Below are 12,789 nucleotides of genomic sequence, written 5' to 3'. Positions count from 1 at the left end.
GCAAATGTTTCTTTAATGTGTAGGATTTGCCCACCTTTTTGCCACCAAGTATATGCCTTTCTTCACCAACTCATCTACAAAAATGCCCCTTCTTCTTTATTACTTTTGTTTGAGATTTTTTTAGAGAAACAAATGCTTTCATATTTAGTAGGGATTTGCTCATGCGGGTATTTGAAATTTAAGAGCTTATTTCAAGGTCTTAAGTTTCTCATAAAAACTTAATTTTGACTTATATAATTAGTTTTTTTTAAATTATAATTTTGGGTTTAATTTTTACTTTAAGTTGAAACAAAAATTAAAATAAAATTAATTTTCAATATGTACTATTAATAGGGCCTAAATTCAATTAATAATATGAAGTGTAGAATGATCGGGGCCTTAAAAATTAAGGGTGAGAAGACATCCATACTTTGAAAATCACCATTTAGTGCAGCTATGGTGTTTGGTGAAATGCTTAAAAGAGGGTAAATTCCAAAAAGTTAAAAATTTTGCATGCTTAAATAAAAATAGTTGCGGACTAAAGTCTAAAACCCAAAAATGAAATCATTTCATTTTAAAGGTACATTAAAAGCCAGACCTCTCTATCATCCGGTCAAACTCCACAAACAGCGACAGTGTCATATCCGTAAATAAATCCTGAAACACGGGCACTAGAAATGCCATATTTTCAGACAATAGATACAGTGACAGGAGTGATATATAAGTCTTCACTCTCCATTTTCGCTCTGCTTTCTCTCCCCTGTCCACTCCACACACAAATCACCGTCTCTGAAACTCTAACGCTTAGATCTGAGCGCACAAACCCCACAAACCCTAACTCCAACCACGATCTGGGTCAGCATTATCTGCTTCGTCTCTGATTTTATCATTTAGTTGCAACTCCTCATTCTTTACTCTTTAGAGTGACTGTTTCTGGGTTCTTTTGTTCAATGCTGTTTGGTTACTGGGTCAGGCTTGTTCAGGGAGATCCTGTGTGTTTTTTTTGAAGTTGTTCATTTTTTGGTTGTGGTTTATGTAGGGTTAGGGGTAGTATTGGTGTGGATTTTTTCTTACTGCGGGTTTACAGATGTAATTTGATTTGTTTGTCGGGGTTGAGTGGGATGGTTGGGTGGTAGGTTGTTTGTTGATGAGAAAATGGTGAAAGTGTGCGGAAATTGGGAGTTTGGATTTGTTGTTACCGGGATCTGAGAGAACAAAACCTCCCTGGACTTGGTGTTATGAGTTTGTGATTCTGTTTTTAATGACCTAATTTGGTGTATTAATTGGGTTTCAGTGGGATGATCTAGTAGTACTCTGTTTGGTTCCTGAGAAAATGGCGGAAATATAAAGAAATTGGGAGTTCGGATTTTTTGTTGTTAGGATCTGAGAGAAAAAACTTCATATCTTGGGGTTTGGGGTTGTTGTGCTTCTTGACGGTGATGGATGGATGATTTAGGGTTGGTAATTGTGATAAGTACAGAAGGTTGATGATAGTGACTGATGGACATCTTTATAAAATTAAGGGGTGGGTTTTTGTGTTTTGCTTGATTGAGGAGTTTGTGATTTTGTTTACTGCTATATTTTGGTCAGTCAATTGCCTTCTGAGTAAAGTGATCTAGTAGGCGTCTACTTGGCTGCTAACAAAATGCGGGAAATGAAAAGAAATTAGAAATTTGTTAGTTGGGATCGGAAGACTAAAACCTCCTGACATTGGGATTTCGAGGTTGTTGTGCTTCTTGATTATGATTGATATAAAGCTTACAGGTAGTGAGTGTGATAAGTATATGACAGTGATTGATAGACCTTTTTTGATATTAAAAGGGTGGGTTTTTTTATCTTTAGTTCTATAAGATGGTTAGTTTATTGGTTGAGTAGAGTGATCTAGTAAAGGTCTATTTGGTTGCTGAGAAAATGCAGGAAATGAAAGGAAATTACATTTTTGTTTATTTTTATTGTTTGGGGTCTGAGAAAACAGAATCTACAGCTGAATTGGAGTTTTGAGGTTCTTTGTGATTCTTGATTGTGATGGATTTAAGGCTTAGGACTGGGGATTGTGATAAGTGAAGGAGGTAATGAAAGTCATTGACAGATATTTGTGTGAAATTAAGGGCTTGGGGTTGGGTTTGGGTTTCTTGAAGAAGATTGTGCTTGTGTTTTTAGTGCTATAATTTGGTTAGTTAGTTGATTTTGAGTAGAGTGATCTAATAATGGTTGGTTTTGTTGCTGAAAAAGTGTAGGAATGAAAATAAATTAGAATTTTGGATTTTTTTAAAATGATCTGGGATACAAGAGAACAGAATACACATCTTTGGGTTTTCACTCTGTTGTGGCACCTGATTTGATGGATTTATGGTATGTGGGTAGTGGTTGTGATAATGTAGGGGTCAATGACATTGATTGATGGGCATTTTTTGCGAGAATGAGGGGTTCAGATTATCGTTGATCAAGTAGCGTGGTTTGGGTGGAGTGATCTAGTAATGGTCTGTTTGGCCGCTGAGAAAATGTGGGAAATGAAAAAAGGAAGTAGAAATTTGAAATTTTTTTGAAGTTCCATTTGAGAGAACATTACTTCTTCTGATGGGTTTTGAGTTTGTCTTGCTTCTTGATTGTGATGACTGTACGGATCCTGGGTAGTGATTGATGCATATTCTAGTAATGGGGTGGTTTTATTTGATTCTCATTTAGTGGTTACAAAGTTTATAGCTTTTTTGTTCTTAGTTCTATAATTTGGTAAATTGAGTAGGTTTTAGTAGAATGAATTACTATCCCCTGTTTGATTGCTGGGTAATGCTGGAAAAGAAAGGCATTAAAATTTTGAATTGGCTTTATTTTTTTTATTACCTTTCTTTCCAGAATCTCAGAAAACATGCTTTTGTTTTGGGACAACCAAAACCTCATAAAAGATGAGTGTTAAATCCAGTCTTCTTGGTTACCAAAGAAAATTTCAGGTTAAACTGTTTTGAAACTTACAATCTAATAATACTGTTTTCCATTTCTTTTTTATTGATAAGAAATGCTTGGTGAAATCTGATTTGGAACTAATTCATGTGCCAGATTTAGTATCAATTTGATAAGATGAAGTACTTGTTAATTAATTTATTTTGGGCTATCATTTTTTTTTCTCAAAGAAATGATATTGACAAATAGTCTGCCCTCTGGTGGATTTTGATTCCATTATGCAACCAGAGAGGTTCTGCAGTAGATCTGCTTTAAGCCTATATTGACACATTGACACTCAACTGTATCTTATATATATATATATTTTCACTCATGTTTCAGCTATAAGGGGGTGAGTGTCTCTTTCCTGTACATCTTTGGGTCTATTTTAGCACCTCGTTGTAATATATATTTTTACTTATTTATAAAATATATATATGTATTTTTTTTTCAACAAGCTCTGTGTCTAGGTGAGATTGAGCTTTGAATACAGGGCCCACCAATTTTATCTCATCTTTCCTTTTTCGATTTTCTGGATGCACTGTTAGTATTGTTATTATGCGACTTCTTGGTCATTGTCCTGACTGTTTGTTTGGTCTTATTCTATCAACACACTGACAGGAGTTTATGTTATGTGGTCATTTGTACTGACTATTTGTTTGGTCTTATGTTATGGATGGTACTGACAGGTGTTTATATTATGCTTGTGTAGTGGAGTGCTGTTTCTTGCTGGTTAGTAAGGTAAGCATAGTTCTGTGTTTATGACATGCATGTCATATCTGTTATGTAGTTAGAAATGCTTTGGGTATGTAAATATGTACATACATGTATATAATGAATGTCTTTCGAACGCTATTTGCAGGTTGGATTGTAGTACTGGCAGGTGTTTATATTATGCTTGTGTAGTGGAGTGCTGTTTCTTGCTGGTTAGTAAGGTAAGCATGGTTCTGTGTTTATGACATGCATGTCATATCTGTTATGTAGTTAGAAATGCTTTGGGTATGTAAATGCGTACATACATGTATATAATGAATGTCTTTCGAATGCTATTTGCAGGTTGGATTGTAGTATTAACGTAAATGGCAGTGGCAGATGCTGAAAATCCTCTCCTTGGAGAAACTACTTGTGGTTCATTGCTGCAGAAATTGCAGGCAATTCATACTCAAAAACTTATTCGACTTTCATTCTTTGGTCATTGTTTACTTTGTGATATATTAGTGTTATAAGTAGACCTTGCATACTGAGGAACAGGGCAAATACGCTAAATGCTGTAAACCATGGTTTAATGCAGCAAATCTGGGATGAGGTTGGTGAAAGCGATGAGGAACGTGATAAAATGCTCCTTCAGTTAGAGCAAGAGTGCTTGGACGTTTATAAGAGGAAGGTTGATCAGGCTGTGAAATCGAGAGCACACCTTCTTCAGGCCTTGGCAGATGCCCAACTTGAACTCTCCGTCTTCTATCAGCACTTGGAGAGAAAAGTTTTGTTGGAATTGTAAATAATTTTACACTTATCATATTGAATGGGGTTGTATGCTTGATGGCTGTAAAGCTTGGTTGCTGATGGATTTCTTTGCTTTGGTTTACAGCCTGATAAAACTTCTGGCACAATCAAGGAACAGCTTGCAGCTATAGCACCGACGCTCGAACAGCTGTGGAAACAGAAAGAAGAGAGAGTGAAGGAGTTTTCTGATGTACAGACACAGATTCAAAAGATATGTGGAGAAATTGCTGGGAACTCAAATCTTAGTGAGGTTCCTGTGGTTGATGAGGCTGACCTATCCTTGAAGAAGCTGGATGAATTTCAGGGCCAACTCCAAGAACTCCAGAAAGAAAAGGTAAAATTATAGATCAGTTCACACTATATTAGTTATGGACTTTTATGCTAGCCCATATGTCTTCAGGATCACCACCAATTAATTATTTGATCTGCCAGAGTGACAGGTTGCACAAGGTCCTCGAGTTTGTGAGCACTGTTCATGATCTATGTGCTGTCCTTGGGATGGACTTCTTTAGTACTGTTACTGAAGTTCATCCTAGCTTAAATGACTCAACTGGTGTGCAATCCAAAAGCATTAGCAATGACACCCTTTCTAGGCTGGCTAAGACAGTCTTAGCACTAAAGGAAGACAAGAAGCAGAGGCTACAGAAGGTAAAATTTTTAGTGTTCCTGCTTTACCTGGTTAGTATTGTGTGAAGAGTTAATCGGTAGTTCATCATTTTGCTTTAGATTTTTCATACATGGATGCTCTGGGAGCCAATGTCCTGGAGATTTTGCATCTCATCTCATTGTTCTCTTAAATTAATCTATAATTCTTATCCTTTCAATGTCTTGTTGTCTATATATTTCAGCCTCTTTGTCCCCTATTCATATGAGATCTATATATGTTTTTTCGCTTTGAAAATCACTGCACCTGTTGGTTGCTACGACAAAATGAATTATTCTTTGATGTGTCTCCTCTCCACAGCTTCAAGAGTTAGCCACTCAGCTAATTGATCTGTGGAATCTGATGGATACCCCAGAGGAGGAGCGGAGTTTGTTTGATCATGTTACCTGTAACATATCTGCTTCAGTTGATGAAGTGACCATCCCTGGTGCCCTTGCTCTGGATCTGATTGAGCAGGTATTTGGCTTCAGAACAGTAATGCTTAATTTTGGCTTCAGAATAGTAATGTTTAATGGATAATGCTGGCAGTTTATTCATTTTACTTTGTTTTCCTTTTGTTGCTAAGGCTGAGGTGGAAGTTGAAAGGCTTGATCAACTGAAAGCCAGCAGGATGAAGGAAATTGCTTTCAAGAGGCAAGCTGAGCTCGAAGAGATATTTGCCCGTGCTCACATAGAAATAGATCCAGAGGCTGCTCGAGCAAAGATTATGTCACTTATTGATTCTGGGATGTTGAGCCTTCTGAGTTACTGGCCGATATGGACAATCAAATAGCAAAAGCAAAGGAAGAGGCTTTCAGCAGAAAAGATATATTAGACAAGGTTGAGAAATGGATGTCAGCTTGTGAAGAAGAGAGTTGGCTTGAAGACTACAATCGGGTATCCTCTCTCTCTCTCTCCCCCTCCCTCCCTGGATTCATTGTGGATTAGATCCACCTTGATTAGGAATGCTCATTTGTGCTCTCTGCAATGTTGTTGCACTCCTATTCAAGCCATTAGCCTAACAGCAAATAGAGCTTTGTCAGCATCAATGTGGTCGTGCAACTTGCTTGTCTGTCCCAATCCTGAACTAATTGTTTATCATGCATTTTTGATTGGCCTTATTGTTGCAAACCACTGATCCTTGTTTCTTGCTAAAACAATATTTTTGGATCATGACCACAACCACAATTTGGGCTTTATCAAATACTGATGTTCTGTGCAAAAGTTTCTTCTAGTCATCTAATCTATTTTCTATGAAGGTTGACTGCCAAAATATGGTTGCATGGTTGGAATAACACTGTTGGACCAATAATTAGTCTGTTAAATGCTATGGATGCCAGTGTGGATTATGATATTCCTAACCTATGGATTAAAACATGTACGATTAGAGGTGGATTATGATGTTCCACAGCCGGTATGGATTATGATATTCCTAACCTGTGGATTAAAACAGCTATGATTAGAGCTAGATTTGAAACTGACTCCCTTCTAAAGAAGGGAAATGGACTATACCACCAAACTAAGTTTGTTGTTTTAGTTGGATTTTGCCCTGCCTCTACTTTCTGGCTCTGCTACTGTTCCTAACCTTCCAATGTAATTCAGGTATAGTTGCAATTAGGTTCAATATTGAGTTTCGATCTAAATATTTATCTTGCCCAATTGGATGACTTTGAGTTCCAAATCGAAACATTTCTCATGCCTAATCTAGGCCTTTATGCACAGTGCCCTCCCTAGTCAAGAATGATGAAAATAGAGAATAGCTCCTTTGGTTTTGTGTGAATTTATAAAAAAGGAAAGAAAATTTAGTAATCCCATTACTTTGTCCTAAAATCATGTAAATTCTACTGGAAAAATAATATATGTTGAAGAAGAGGAAAGAACGAAAAGAAAAAAAAAATGCACACTCCTGGTTAACTCGTTCTGACTTTCATGTCAAAAGACACCAATCTACTGCAAAAACAGTTGGTGATGATCATCTTTAATGCCTCTGATTTGCTATGATGACTGGCAGCTATGAATGATAATTATTTCTCTTAAATAAATTCTACTTTCAGGACCTTAATGATTTTCTTCAATTCTATTATGTCGACAACTCAAAAGGACATCCTCCTTGTTTCGTTGTTATTGGAGTACTTTTTCCCTGATACTCTATAGCAACCAGCAGTCTCCTGGCAATACATCTCTTCTTAATATTTATTGAGAGTGCTCATTCCTCTGTTGCCTAGTCAAGTTGACATATTCCTCTCATCCCATCTTTTATGAAAAATTATGGGAGTGAGTTTCCCATGTACATGGCTTGAACTTAATTTAATTCTTGGTATTTTTGGGGTTTTTAGCTCAACTTGATATTGCCTTGCCGAAACAGGATGAAAACAGGTATAACTCAAGCAGAGGTGCACACTTAAATCTCAAGCGTGCTGAAAAAGCTCGGATTTTAGTCAACAAAATTCCAGGTATGTAAAGAAATCACACTTAGTACAAAGATTATATTTTGAATAACATGATATTCATTACAAATGGAGTGTTTGTGTTTATTCATGTTTGTAGGATCTTCACTACCACAACTTTGGACAAATATATGAGTATAAAGTTGACTTAAGTGGGATTCTTTACCCATCAAGAAGCCTTAGTGCCCTTCTTAATATATTGGAGCTGAGGAACTTTAAGATTTTGCCTATCAAAAAACTTAACATTAAGATTTAATGGAAGAGTTCAAAAAATAATGAATTGCCTGTGTAGAAACTCTTCATAATATAAGACTTCAAAGACTGGTTAGGTTCTTAGGGCATGGTTGTTGGTTTCAGTGTATTCTCGCTTTTGGCCGCTTTGTATATGTTGTGTATTCCTTTTTCTATTAATACAGTCTTCATTTACCTATAAAAGAAGAAAAAAAAAAAATCAAAACTCTAAACAATAGAAGTTTCCTTTATCCATGAGTGTGTTTTTGAGCTTTTGTTGTGTGTATGGTAGATGAAAGCTGAAAACTGATAATTTCATTAAAAAGAAGATAATCCATGCTGTTATGTTAGCTTGGCTTGATGTGCTTATCATTGGATGGTTTTCTTGGCTCTGTAGCTCTTGTTGACACATTGGTTGCCAAAACTCGGGCATGGGAAGAAGATCATGGTATACCATTTACTTACGACGGTGTTCCTCTCCTTGCCATGCTAGATGAATATGCTATGCTCAGGCATGATAGAGAAGAAGAGAAGCGGAGAATGAGGGTAAGGCTAACTAGATTGCTTTGTGAAGGTCAGATGGGCTCAAGCATGTTTCCACATTGGACCCAATTAATTCTGACATGACCTCAATCCTACATGAGCTTTTGGTGTTTATTTGTCACCATTCTAGGCTATTTGTTTCTTGTACTAAATTGGGTATAACATCTATAAATGACAGGATCAGAAAAAGTTCCATGAGCTGCTAAACACGGAACAGGAAGCCATTTTTGGTTCGCGGCCAAGTCCTGGTCGCCCACTTGGTCCAAAGAAGGTGGTGGGACCACGAGCAAATGGAGGTGCGAATGGAACTCCTAGCAGGCGGCTCTCTCTGAATGCAAATCAAAATGGTGCGAGGTCTACATCTAAAGATGGGAAGAGGGATAATACCAGGCCGGTTGCCCCTGTCAACTATGTTGCCATATCAAAAGAAGATGCTGCCTCACATGTTTCTGGTACAGAACCAGTTCCAGCTTCACCTTGATGAAACAAGAGACGAGAGACGAGAGAGCTGTGATTTTACACCCCTGTGATATTAGTGTTGTTATTAGTAGTTTTCTGCTGTAGGGATATATCTTTGAAACGATGAGGGAGTAAGTGGCAGTAAGGGAGTAGGGACTGTTTTTTAGCTGTGTATGTCAAATTTAGCATCTGGAAGCTTTTAAAATTCATGCAGCAGTTTCATTTGTATTGTAGGATATGCTTTTGGATGCCTGCCTCTGGCAATAAAAATCTTGGTCTAGCTCAGATAGCTGCATGGTTCTTTTTTTCCCCCAAGTTTCTTATCCGGGCAGGGATTCTTGTGGTTCCAAATCATCCCACCAGGCCTTAGCAAGAACACCCATAAGTGTATTTGTGGAGGAAGTTGGGGAACTTATAAAGACGTGCAGCTCCAGGCATCCTTGCCTAGGGAAAACCCTGTTTGCAAATAAGCAGTGAATCTATTACAAAAGCTATTCAAGCATTTTTCACTGCAGGAAAACCTCTGGGCCTCATACCTTGTCACCCTCTCTTTTTATTTTTTCACTGTTTACCTTTCTCCTGGTTTTAGGATTTGTTTGGTAATGGCAATCAAATTAGTTTTTCAAAACTGTTTTCATTTCCATTTATGGAAATGAGAGCAATGAATAGACTAGGTGATGAATAATTAATTAGGACTTTTCTTTGGAAATATTTTTTAAAAAAAAATAAAAAATCGGAGTAATTTTTATATAAAATATATAACTTTTAGGGTGTGTTTGGTATCAGGAATGAAGAGTACATCTCATTCTATATTTGAATAACTTAAATGATGATGGAAATGAAATTAAAATTGATTTTAATGGACATCCTAATTAAAAGGTATTTTGATTTCATAATACAAATAATTTTTAAAAAAATTTAAAAACTAAAGACTTTATTAGATAAATTGTTTTTTAAAGTAATTTTTTATTTTGATTTTGTAAAAAACACAAATTGTAAATTCAAAATTTTAATTAAAAATAAATAATTTTTTATAAAATATAAATATTGATAATATAATAAAATAATAAATTATATTCTTTTATAAATATTATCCAAATATAGATATTAACCATTTCTAATACTGTTAAGAGAGAGAGAAGAAAACCTTAATTCTCATTCATATGATTGACAACTTACAATTGAGAAGTGTATATATATATATATATATATATATATATACAAGCCTAGGAGAACTAACTACCATACATGTAACTTATATTAAAAAAGGAAAGACTGTACACTATATATATATTATATTCAACACTCCCCCTCAAGCTGGAGCATATATGTCATATGCACCAAGCTTGTTACAAATGTATTTAATCCTAGGACCTCTGAGAGATTTAGTGAAGATGTCTGCTAGTTGATCATTTGAATTAACAAAACTTGTAGCAACACATCCTGATGCGATCTTCTCTCTAATGAAGTGACAGTCAACTTCAATATGCTTAGTCCTTTCATGAAAGACTGGATTGGATGCAATATGTAATGCGGCCTGGTTATCACAGATGAGTTTCATCTATTCATCCTTTCCAAATCTCAACTCTTGAAGAAGATGTCTCAACCATATGAGTTCACATGTTGCCAGAGCCATAGCTCGATACTCGGCTTCAGCGCTAGATCTGGCCACTACATCTTGTTTCTTACTCTTCCAAGATATTAGATTACCTCCAATAAAAACACAGTACCTTGAAGTGGAACGTCTATCTGTGGGTGAGCTAACCCAATCTGCATCTGTGTAACCAACAACCTGAGTATGACCTCTGTTCCGTACAACACACCTTGACTTGGTGTGTTTTTGATATATCGAAGAATGCGGATTACAACATCCCAATGGCTATCACATGGTGACTGTAGGAATTGACTAACAACACTCACATGAAAAGAAATGTCTGGACGAGTAATGGTGAGGTAGTTCAATTTACCTACGAGTCGTCGATATCTCCCAGGGTCTCCAAAAGGCTCCCCCTGTCCTGGTACAAGTTTGACATTCGAATCCATAGGTGTGTCTACCAGTTTACAGTCTAACATACCGGTTTCTTCCAAGATGTCTAAAGCATACCTCCTTTGGGAAAGGACCACACCGGAACTGGATTGAGCTATCTCAATTCCCAAGAAATACTTGAGTTTCCCCAAGTCTTTAGTCTGAAAGTGGGTAAAAAGATGTTGCTTTAGTTTTTGAATACCATCCTGATCACTACCTGTAATGACGATGTCGTCCATATAAACAACCAGATAAATACACTGCCCCAAGGAGTTATGATGATAGAAAACTGAATGGTCTGATGTACTGCGAAGCATGCCAAACTCTTGAACAACAGAGCTAAAACGCCCAAACCATGCTCGAGGAGATTGTTTCAAGCCATATAGAGAACAACGTAACCTGCACACTAAACCAGACTCCCCCTGAGCAACAAAACCAGGAGGTTGCTCCATATAAACTTCCTTGGCAAGATCACCATGAAGGAAGGCATTTTTAATATCCAACCGATAAAAAGGCAAATAACACATAGCAGCCATGAAGAGAAGCAGACGGACAGAAGCAATCTTGGCAACAGGGGAGAATGTGTCACCATAATCAGAACCATAAACCTGAGTATAGCCTTTAGCAACTAAGCGGGCCTTAAGGCGATCAACCTGACCATCAGGACCAACCTTAATTACGTAGACCCAACGACAACCAACTGTAGATTTACCAGAGGGTAAAACAACAAGATCCCAAGTGCCATTAGAGTGCAGAGCAACCATTTCATCCACCATTGCCTGTCGCCAGCCTAGATGGGAAAGAGCTTCATGGGTGCTCTTTGAAAGAGAAACAGAGGATATAGCAGAAACAAAAGCAGAATAGGGTGAAGATAATCGATGATAACTCAAAAAATTGTAAATAGGATGATGATTACGAGTAGAGCGAGTACCTTTTCGAATAGCAATGAGTAAATCATTAGGAGAAGGCAGAGCCGGGGTAGGAGAAGCTGAAGGGGTAGGAAGTGAGTCAACAGGTGCCTCAGCAAAAGGGAGAGGAGCAGCGACACGAGGGCGACGATGATAAACCTGAACAAGTACAACCAAAGACACGAGGAGGAAGGAAATAAAGTGGTTGGTCAGGGAAGAGAAGAGAGTGATGAATCTGATCGTGTAAGACAGAGGAGGGCATACGATTAATCAAATAACAAGCGGTAAGAACAACGTCCCCCCAAAAACGAAAAGGAACATTACTATGGAGGAGGATAGTACGAGCTGTCTCAACAAGATGTCGATTCTTGCGTTCAGCTACCCCATTTTGTTGAGGAGTATGAGCACAAGAAGACTGATGAAGAATCCCATGATAAGACATAAACGAAGTAAATGAGGCTGAAAAATATTCTCTGGCATTGTCACTGCGTAACACACGAATAGAAATATTGAACTGGGTTTGGATTTCAGCATAAAATTTCTGGAAAATAGAGAATAACTCAGCTCGATTTTTCATTAAAAATAACCAAGTACATCGAGAATAGTCATCAATGAAAGTGACAAAATATTGAAATCCTAAAGTAGACGCAGTCTGACAAGGACCCCAAACATCAGTGTGGACAAGCTCAAAAGGAGACTTTACCCGATTATTCAAATGCTTTGGGAACGAGACACGAGTATGTTTTCCAAGCTGACATGACTCACACGGAAGCGACGACAAAGTGGAAAAAAGAGGGACCATCTTCTGGAACTTGGAGAAACTAGGATGACCCAGACGATTGTGAATGAGGAGAGGAGCATCAGTGGAAATGCAAACTGCAAGAGATGAATCTGAGGTGAGGTGATAGAGGCCTTGAGACTCACGTCCTATGCCAATCGTCTTCCCCGTACTCCGGTCCTGCAAGGTCACAAATTTATCAGAAAAGGTAATAGAGCAATTAAGAGTACGAATGATTTTGCTGATGGAAATAAGATTAAAAGGACATTCAGGAATATAAAGGACAGAAGTGAGAGGTAGAAAAGGTAGAGGAAGGGTCAAACCAATACCTTTAA

The 12,789-nt window shown here is 37.4% G+C and overlaps 1 protein-coding gene across 1 annotated transcript; it reads left to right on the top strand.

The window, feature by feature from the left end:
* Positions 1–722: 722 nt before the first annotated feature.
* LOC117910002 (65-kDa microtubule-associated protein 1-like) lies at positions 723–9,031 on the top strand. Its single transcript, XM_034824051.1, is given in 14 exon segments — positions 723–834; positions 3,629–3,657; positions 3,823–3,851; positions 3,973–4,067; positions 4,208–4,367; positions 4,370–4,410; positions 4,505–4,753; positions 4,852–5,067; positions 5,384–5,539; positions 5,649–5,808; positions 5,811–5,959; positions 7,428–7,515; positions 8,138–8,286; positions 8,462–9,031. Coding segments are annotated over 11 exon segments (1,743 nt in total). The 5' UTR covers positions 723–834; positions 3,629–3,657; positions 3,823–3,851; positions 3,973–3,995; the 3' UTR covers positions 8,765–9,031.
* The last annotated feature ends 3,758 nt before the right edge of the window (positions 9,032–12,789 follow it).

This window comes from Vitis riparia, unplaced genomic scaffold (genome assembly GCF_004353265.1).
Source record: "Vitis riparia cultivar Riparia Gloire de Montpellier isolate 1030 unplaced genomic scaffold, EGFV_Vit.rip_1.0 scaffold540_pilon_pilon, whole genome shotgun sequence".
In the NCBI taxonomy this organism is placed as follows: Eukaryota; Viridiplantae; Streptophyta; class Magnoliopsida; order Vitales; family Vitaceae; genus Vitis; species Vitis riparia.
This window is presented reverse-complemented; position numbering and strand designations above follow the sequence as displayed.